Source organism: Musa acuminata, chromosome BXJ2-9, assembly GCF_036884655.1.
Source record: "Musa acuminata AAA Group cultivar baxijiao chromosome BXJ2-9, Cavendish_Baxijiao_AAA, whole genome shotgun sequence".
Classification (NCBI taxonomy): Eukaryota; Viridiplantae; Streptophyta; class Magnoliopsida; order Zingiberales; family Musaceae; genus Musa; species Musa acuminata.
In genome coordinates this window covers 42,387,777-42,396,871 of record NC_088346.1, presented here as the reverse complement: position 1 = coordinate 42,396,871, position 9,095 = coordinate 42,387,777, and the positions used below count along the sequence as shown (strand labels likewise).

General features: G+C 41.3%; 3 protein-coding genes across 5 annotated transcripts; all 3 read right to left on the bottom strand.

Moving 5' to 3' along the window:
• Nucleotides 1-209: 209 nt before the first annotated feature.
• LOC135623459 (thaumatin-like protein) lies at nucleotides 210-3,292 on the bottom strand. The gene is made up of 5 exons (XM_065126455.1): nucleotides 2,660-3,292; nucleotides 2,256-2,551; nucleotides 890-2,150; nucleotides 747-815; nucleotides 210-590 (listed from the first exon to the last, which is right to left on the bottom strand). Exons 1-3 carry the CDS (start codon nucleotides 2,898-2,900, stop codon nucleotides 1,728-1,730), a joined length of 960 nt encoding a protein of 319 aa, XP_064982527.1. The 5' UTR covers nucleotides 2,901-3,292; the 3' UTR covers nucleotides 210-590; nucleotides 747-815; nucleotides 890-1,727.
• LOC135622047 (non-specific lipid transfer protein GPI-anchored 14-like) lies at nucleotides 424-1,289 on the bottom strand. The gene is made up of 3 exons (XM_065123679.1): nucleotides 890-1,289; nucleotides 747-815; nucleotides 424-590 (listed from the first exon to the last, which is right to left on the bottom strand). The coding sequence occupies exons 1-3, from the start codon at nucleotides 1,287-1,289 to the stop codon at nucleotides 424-426; spliced, it is 636 nt and encodes a 211-aa protein (XP_064979751.1).
• A 136-nt stretch (nucleotides 3,293-3,428) lies between the features above and the next one.
• On the bottom strand, nucleotides 3,429-8,372 carry LOC135623460 (uncharacterized). Of its 3 annotated transcripts, none has more exons than XM_065126457.1 (8): nucleotides 8,096-8,372; nucleotides 6,180-6,260; nucleotides 6,009-6,097; nucleotides 5,812-5,886; nucleotides 5,583-5,713; nucleotides 5,322-5,510; nucleotides 4,991-5,059; nucleotides 3,429-3,773 (listed from the first exon to the last, which is right to left on the bottom strand). In XM_065126457.1, the coding sequence occupies exons 1-8, from the start codon at nucleotides 8,219-8,221 to the stop codon at nucleotides 3,676-3,678; spliced, it is 858 nt and encodes a 285-aa protein (XP_064982529.1). In that variant the 5' UTR covers nucleotides 8,222-8,372; the 3' UTR covers nucleotides 3,429-3,675. The 3 variants fall into 3 exon arrangements, with proteins under 3 accessions (XP_064982529.1, XP_064982528.1, XP_064982530.1); XM_065126456.1 differs by having other exon boundaries at nucleotides 3,429-3,779; nucleotides 8,096-8,370; XM_065126458.1 differs by lacking the exon at nucleotides 4,991-5,059 and having other exon boundaries at nucleotides 3,429-3,779.
• Between the last annotated feature and the right edge of the window lie 723 nt (nucleotides 8,373-9,095).

The window sequence follows — 9,095 nt, the reverse complement described above, 5'->3', positions numbered from 1 at the left end:
AATAAGGCTAATTTGAGATGTCATAATCTCTGCCATTTATTCAGAATTAGATTTAACAATTGATTCAAATTATTAATGTCAAAATTAATAGAAATAGACTCATCTAATCTTAAAAATCAAGTAAAATCACTTTGAGTGCCCATTAATCGATTATTAATCAAAAATAGAACCTTATAAATCAATAATAAGCTTTATACCTTAATTCTAGATTGAGTGGCCAAAGTAGAACAGTGATTTATTCCTGGTGGTACAAACCATTAAATATTTTGGCATATCACTGGTAGAGGCATACAGTCCAACATATTAGTGACAAACTTACAACAACATTAATTGTTTCCACAGGCGAGAGAGAGAGAGAGTAGGTTGGGAAACATGACGAGCAAAGCAAAACACTGTGTCTTGGAAACCTTGTGCTGCAAAGGATCAAGTGGAAAGTGGAAGCGGCATCACCAAGAAAAGAACACAAGCCACCACAGCTTTCCTTGCCAACCACCCTCTCCACTCCAAGTAATCGCTCCTCCCACTACTGGTCTCAGACGAGGCCCGGGGAGATGTGCCGGTGGTGGTGTTAATGGTGGAGTTTCCCTTAGCTGTAACAAAAGCAATCAGCAAGTCGAGCAGCAAAGTGTAGCACAAAAGATGAATCAGTAGACAAAGTATGCATAGCAAGTGTAGAACACCGTAATGATCTCCTGCACTGGCATTACTCTGGCTATGGCTTAATTAGAACTAGCACAGCCACTCACCTTGAGTTGGACTCCCGCTCTGCTTGAAGATCTCTGCTTCCTTGGAGTTTGGTGGCAGCTTCAGAATCTCTACGGGAAGAAACAAGTAGATGAATCGTGACAAGTGCAAGCAGAAGATAAAGATGGACTATGAAGCAACGTACGCGGGCACTTGGAGATGTTGGCACGGGCGCTGCACGCGGTGGGCAGCGCGAGAGCTCGAGTCACGTTGATCTTGATGGGGAGTTGGGGGTCGTCGTGCATCTTGACAAGGATGCAGAGGCACTTGGGCCTGTTGGCGAGGACTGTTTTGAGGCCAGCGCAGCAGTCGGGCGTGGGAGCCTCGGCGGTCCCTTGGACGAACGTGATGCACGTCTGCATCGCGAGCAGGTGGCTGCCGCACTCCGCCACGTCGCTCGAGATGTCCGAGCTCGCGGCGGGGATCAGCAAGCTCAAGGCTAAAAAGATTGACAGCAGAAGTGCGTTGGAGGAGGAGGAGGAGGAATCGGCCGCCATGAGAAGCTTAGAGTGCAGCTTATGAGACCGAGGAAGGTTTGCAGTCATGATCCCCGTTGTGCCTGTGCTGTTCTTAAGAGCGAAGCGAAGGAAGAATGGGGGACGGGGGGTGGTTGTGACCATTAACTATGGCTTCTACGGTGTTTGCCCTGTGGATTAATTCTCATTCCATAGGACGACAACTTGCCACCGAGACGGTTCAATTCTCATTCCAGTCCGATTCGATTCCGGTTCAATTCGAGCCGTGATTAGAACTGAGAAGGTTCAATTCTGATTAAAGTCCGATTCGATACCGGTTCAAATCGAACCGTGATTAGAACTATGTAAGGCTACTAACTCAGAAGACAATCTTTTTAGGTTATGTTAAAAGATCCGAACATATATATATATATATATATATATATATATATATATATATATGATACTAACACCGATGTATCTGAAGATAGCCGAAACATGTCACATTCATGAGCAGATAGATTTCTCTTACTGGGATAAAAGACTACCCCATCTCGAGGGGCAGAAGGTGATGGCATACTCTCTGGAGTAGCAATTCACCAGTGGCGGTGGTGTGTCATAAGCATAGCTGAAGTAGCTCGGACAAGCATCCTTGAACATGGCGGAGTACACGCTGGGCTTACATGTCTCCGGCTTCCCGTACGAATTCCTGCAGCAGAACACATCCAGATCGAAGGCCAAACACGCGCTCTTGCATGCGACCACGGCGGCGCCGCTGTGGTCCAACACCTGGAGTTCTTGCGGGCATACGCTGTTGATGCTCTTCGTGCATCCTCCGATCCAACACTTGCGATATGCTGGCTTCGTCGACACGGCGATCGGGAGGTTGTAGCCGTCCACCACGCTCACGTCGTAGAAGCTCGGCTTGCTTTGGTCTTCCTGTAATGCAACCTGCAGAGTTTTGGCCATCCAGCTTTTACTGAACTTTTTCCTTCATGCTGCATGCTGTGATCAGAATCCGTTTGAAATGGCACTGTAAGCATGATGGTTTGCTACCTCGACAAGGGTAGCAGGAGGCGTGCCAATGGTTCCATTGCAAGAGAGCAGGCCTTGGCAGTCGCCAGTTTGACAACCTGGTTTGGAGGTGGTGGTGAAGTCGCAACCGGTTCTACCCCAAAACCGGCCGTTCCACGTCGGAGGTGCATGAACACGCTTTGTCTGATTGGGTGGGAGGAGGAAGCCACCATCGGCAATCACAGGATGGCCGGCATTGGGGGCGGCTGCAGGCCACACTGGAAAAGGGCACTTGTTGTTCAAGTGGAATATAACCATTTGCCCATTCACAAGTTCACCTGAGATTATGAAGACCTTGAGAAAGAAAAGTTGATGTGCAGCATGGCTAGATTTAAAAGTAAATATCGAATGATGAGTGAGTTAGAAGTAGAGTTTGATGCTATTACCGAGTATAAAGATTGAGCAAAGAAGAGCACAGGTAGGGAGAGGATCCATGAGCAGGAGGTTCTCTGAGTTTGATGGGAGGAAGCTGCCACCCGGGATAGCTCTTGTACTGCCGTGAGTGAAGCACACTTTATGTTGCTTGAAAGCTTGAGCTTTGTTTCTTGGACTGCAATGCAAGTGTCTGGATATCAAAAGCATGAGTGAGTTACAAGTATGAGCAGATGGAGACTGAGTTGGTTCCATGATTTCCTGGGTTGACGTCTGTGTTCCATCCGGTGATATATCTATCTAGCAATTTGGATGCCCGTCATGAGCTAAATCACACACCAAAAGCAAAAAATGAACCTGATAGTATATGAGATTCACACAGATTTAATATTATTAACGATCATATAATTTTAGTCTTATCAAGTCATTCTCCTGTAATATTTGATCATGGTAACTTCTATCAATTCCTGCTGTCATAACATAAGGACCAGTTTCAGTTATACTAAGCAGGAATAACCAAAAACTGGAAATCCATGTTTTGCATGACGCCATAAGTGATAGAAACTACTACACACAATGAATCATGAACCAAATGGATCATTGAGGAATTCTAATTTGGACACTAATTTCATTATTGACTCTACAACTTTAACACACAACAGCACTGTTTTCAAGAATTTTTTTCTCAATTTTTTCCCAATAAAGAAAAGAGAAATTTCTCATCTTATTTTCAAAACCTTCATCTTATTACTTGAGCTTGAAGTAAATAATCAAGAAGAGAAATGAAACTTGAAAGCAGACTTTGAAGAACAACAACTTGGGTACCTGAACAACAGAGGAACTGAAAGAAATGACAAGAATTACAGCTCACTCTAACACTGGAGTAATAACTGTGCACCCGAAAGCTGTATTGGGCAGCCAATCTTACATGCAATTGTCCAAATGGAAAACCAGTCTGCTTACTGAAGCATTTTCCTAACTTTGGATTGGCATGGACAACAACACCACATGCCAGAACCAAGACTACTAATTAGTTTCCTCTCCCATGGCCACCCATCCTCCCTTGTACACGGCCATAACCTCTGCCTCCGGTCCTTCCGCCACCAGATCCTCTTCCTCCTCCGTAACCTGCACCTATAACACTAAAGAGCTTAGTTAAAGCTAAAGATCAGAATAAGAATCTAAGAAATGCATCAAAGGATAAGTTATGCAGGATACTACTACGTGATATTATTGAAGTTTCAAAAAATAACATAAAGTCATTGCAAGTTTTGTTAATATGAAGTTTTTGCTTCGTGCAGAAGCCCAATATGTATATTTCTGTGGAATTCCGTGGAGTGGAGATTTGCATTTTAACATGAACAGAAAATATTTTATAAGTTGACTAATCTCACCTGGGCAAATCATCTTGCCCTCACGATGTAAGGAACCATAGGTAAGTCAGTAACTCTTATCCTTTCTTGACTAGCATCTCTCGTTTCTGCACTATCATTTATCTTTCTCTAATGGTCCTCTTTCTTTCCAATGAAAATGAGGAAACTTTCTGTTCTCCTCAGGACCCCGCCGTTAATAGTGCATTCGCAGAAGATAAGTAAATATACATACCATGTGCTGCAAATGTAGGATTATTTTATGTCCTGACAGATTTAGTCTCTTAGGCAGACCCCTCTCACCATGCTATCTGGTCTCATCTACACACCAGGTAGTTCTACAAACATACCAAAATGAGAAACCAGTAAAAATTGTGTGCTTGCACCTTAATTAAGAATGCTTCACCAAACAGATGTCAATATTTGATTAGCCCAAGCAAATCTTAACCAGGATGGCCCAAAGCCTGCTAAAAGGCCAAATTACAACAAGCCCAAACTTTAGGTGCATGATTATTTATAAGACTCAAAATACTTGCTTTGTTTTTGGCCTACAATCTTTAGGTGCATGATTCGGAATAAAGTCATTCAGAATTTGCCAAACTGAACCCACTCCTGATCTAGATGATGATTATCCTAGTCCACACGAAAATCTGCAATTTTCAAGGAATGGATGGAATCTCCTGATCATGACGCCTTGGCCAATCTCAGTGTCAACCTATTTACCAGCCAGCCACACCTATTTTGAACCCTTTCGACGTATTTGGACAACTCCATTCAACTTTTGGCCAATCCCAGTCGACATTTAGGTTGATTCAGACAAACCTTATAATATGATCTGATTTGGCAAATCCAGAGAAATGCCAAAATCCTAAATCCTATTACTGATCCAATACTCGATTCTATGAAACCTTCAGATAAATGTATTATGAATTAGAAACAAGTGTAGGACAAAAAACATAATCATTATGAGCTTACCACGAGAGTTCCAACCTCCCCTACCACGTCCACCACCTCGATTCCAATTTGAATTCCATCCACCATTTTCTAACATGAACCAGAATGAATAAGTAGATCTATAAAAAATAAATAAATCAAAAGAGAAGGAAACAAAATCAATGAATGCTCCATAATAGATCCTTAGTTATACTGGTTGTAACTGTCATACAACCTATGCAACTATCCATCAGAACAAGCATCTAATAGTCATATATAGCATGTAATATGTCCTATGCCCCAGTCCATTAGAAAAAGTATCCAATTGCAACATATATCTGTGTAAGGTAATCCATCAAAAAGACAAAGCTACCTTGATTATTTCCATAGCCACCATATCCACCTTGATTATAGCTGTAACCACCATATCCTCCTTGATTGTTGCCATATCCACCATAACCACCCTGATTGTTGCCATATCCGCCATACCCACCATATGCTGCTCCTCTTCCCCAGAACCTTCCTCTTCCTCTACCTCTACCACGTCCACGTCCATATGATTCTTTAACAAGCAAAACAAAAATGTTAACTGACACTTTCAGTAATAAAAAAAGTGGGAAGTCATATACAATACCTTCATTAATTTGACCTAGTGCTTGTCTATATTGATGCTGTTGTTGTTGTTGTTGTTGCTGTTGAAACTGTTGTGGTTGTTGAAACTTCTGTTGACGCTTTGGCTGCTCTACATGTAGTGGAGCTTGATAACTACAAGGGAGGAACTCAACAATGTGTTCAAAAACTAGCTTGTACAGCCAGCTCCCTAATCAATGATCGAGATGCTTCTAGAAAATGCCAAATGTTACCCTGGGGTTTTCTTGGTGGGCTCTCTGGTTGACAAAGTTATTGAAATCATTGAAACATGGCGTGTCATCTCCAACCTGCACAGACAAGGGGGGCGCACAGGGCAGAGAGGAGAGAGGAACATGTAAGAATATCTTACCAACAACTCAATCAAAATAACTTTACTCGCAACAGAAAACAAAAGCACCAAAGAACTCACGGTACAAGGCCTTCTTCAATAGGTTCCCAAACATCAGTGATACTGACGGAACTGATTGAGATGTCCTGATGTAAATGAGGATTCCTTTTCTACACTCAAAATATGGGTTGAGAAAAGCTACAAACTGATATCCTTGTTAAGAAAATCATAAATAAGGAGTAAGATATCAACCTTGATAAACTCAGCAATAGCTACTGCCTTGCTGATTGCCTGTCCCATTGCCTTTAAGACGATCTCTCTCAAACGTCTCTCCTGCATGGAACACCCATATTCATAATTATAAAAAGCAAATTCTGTTGACGAACAAACTCTGAGGTATATGGATATAAAATTCACAAGAATATAAATATAGAGATGAGCAAAATCATATGAATGAACTAGAAGAGAACAAGCATGAAAAGTAAATCCACCAATATTCTTATGTATACCAATTTTACTAGACAAAATGCTTCCCCTGTCTCTTGAAAATATAAAGGTATTTCATAAGCAAAGACTTAAATAACACCACCAAGACTGAGTTTTCAAAGACTTAATACTGGGTAATGACAAGTAATAAGCTTGGTGTAGTGCTATTAACTTGTATGGAAAAGGAAGCTTCTGGTGCTTGATCTATGATTTATCCAGACAGAACACTAGAAATTAACAAAGAGGTATTAGCTTCCTTAACTACAACCTCAACTCAACAAAACTTCAGATCATCGCAATAAGAAATTTAAAAAGTGAACAGCATATCCCAGTTTTATGAAGAAAGAGTAAAGGCCATGAAAAGAAGTCCCTTGGCTACAGTATGTCTGACATGGTTAATGTGAATCCTTTTCTGAAAGCTAACAAACTTAGGATCAACAATTCTCATTCCCCAACTGCAAGATATAAATCCAAGACATTAAATTAAGCTATTGTGTAGTAACCTAGTAGAGATGCTATCAAGAAGATGACTAATTGTAGTTGTCGGACTCTCTGAGGTAACTTCTTTCTGCTATCAAAAAGATCAATCTATCCTTTTGAAGCATTCCCAACATGTTCAATTGTCCAGAACCTACATAATGTCCTCAAAGCCATGTGCAGATTAAAAAATTGGATTATAGCAACAGACAAACCCACACATATATGAGACAATATTTCAACCAAAAATCATTCTCAGCAACAATTACAGACGACTCCTTATTCGGTACACACTGGAAAGAAAGAAACATATGTACATTGACAACAATGGTTGTTGGTGCATCAAAACTCATTGCAAGAACTCAGTAAAGATATTCATGTTTCTCATTCAATAAAGAGCAACTGAGTGACACAAACAAAGAAAGCTTTTTAACAACCTAAATACACACCATGAAATTCATTATACATGATGGTTAATCTACTTTTTGGTAACGTAGGAAGATTAAATCATCCTCATTCATCATAAATCCCAGAACCTTCATGATTCTAAAAATACAAAACAAATTCCCCCCTCCCTGTTACCAGATCAAGTATTTTATTCACAAAAGTTAAAACCTTATTTCTCATTTGGTAGATTTGCTCCAGAAAATGAGTCTGTAAAATCTGAACTCTGAAACATATAAGTTATTGCAAATCAAGGTAATGTCAAACAGGTTCCTTATTACCCACAAATGGAAACCATCAATTGCTCTCCATTTACGAGTTGATGTCAGTTCTATTAGGCTTTAACATAGAAAAGAAACAACAGCCCCAAGTTACCAAGTTGCAACACTGCCAAAAACATGATGCAGGAGGCCAAATGACAATCAAAAGTCCAATGCACCACTGCAGATGCTTCAGAAAGGAGGTATTACTCCCGATAGAAAGTTAAGTCAAATGTGTACATTAATTCGACCCCATTTTCTTTTCGTTCATATCCATTGCATGCAAATACACCACCAATGTGAACAACAAAGCCCGCGACGAGAAATCTAAGTCACTGGCTAATCAAACCAACCAACATTCACGTTAACATGAACAACCAAAGCACGTCATTGCCCAAGTAACCAATTACCCGGCACATAATTACCCGTAGAAATATCTAAGACGACCAAGGAATATATGAACATCGACGAAAAAAGTAGAAAGAAAGGCGAGATATATACCTGAAGGAGACTGTTGGCGTAGCTGAGATAGTTGCGGACAAGGCCCTGGGAGGTAATGCGGATCTCGTTCTCGTTGATGGCCGCCGGCTCCGGCCGCGGCTTCTCCACTCTCTGGTATCTATCCATGCCTCGCGGATCGCTCCTCCCACGAAGCCAAGCCAAACGCAAGTATCAGGAGGAAGATTAGGGTTTCACGATTAGATAGGCAGAAGAAGGAGGCGGGAAGAGGCTGAAGCTTCGCTGACCGATCTTAAACCCTAGAAGGGAGGTAAAGGGCGGAGAGGAAATGATCGGTATATAAGTGAACGCATAAAGATCGAACGGTGGATGGAAGATATGCCTTTAAATCCAACGGATATCATGAATTTTACGAAGTCGTATAATACTCGACAGGTCGACAGTGTTTCGTACAAGCTTCCGTCTCCCACTCGAACAACCTCTATGTACATATAAAGACATGATTTACCCGCGGAATGACCCGATCTTTAATTGGCGACAAAACATGACCCAAACTGGGACCCGCTTTTGGTACTTCGTATGACCCTCGACTCAACTAACAGGTATATACATATAAAGTAACGCGTTACCTGATCTTTATTTGGTCACAATACTTGACACAGAGGACGCGCTTTTGGTATCAACTGTTACCATATATGTATTCAGCACCGACACAAATATATATATATATATATATATATATATATATATATATATGGAGTGTCTTTTAGGCAATGCTGTACGTATAGCCATTTTATTAAGTGTGTTATTTGTGATTATTTCAATTAACTCCGTTTGTTTTGCCATTGGGACGACTGAAGTCCTTTTCACCATTTTTCGATGGAAATTACCCACAAAATGACCTGCTTATGATTGGAGATAGAATGGGGCCCATGTGAGATGCAAGGGCTTTTCGGGCCTCGAAACGACGGTGTAATCGCGGGCCCATCAGATGGGTGGGCCAGCCAGTTCGAGGTACACGTAGCTTGGCACGTAACAGTCC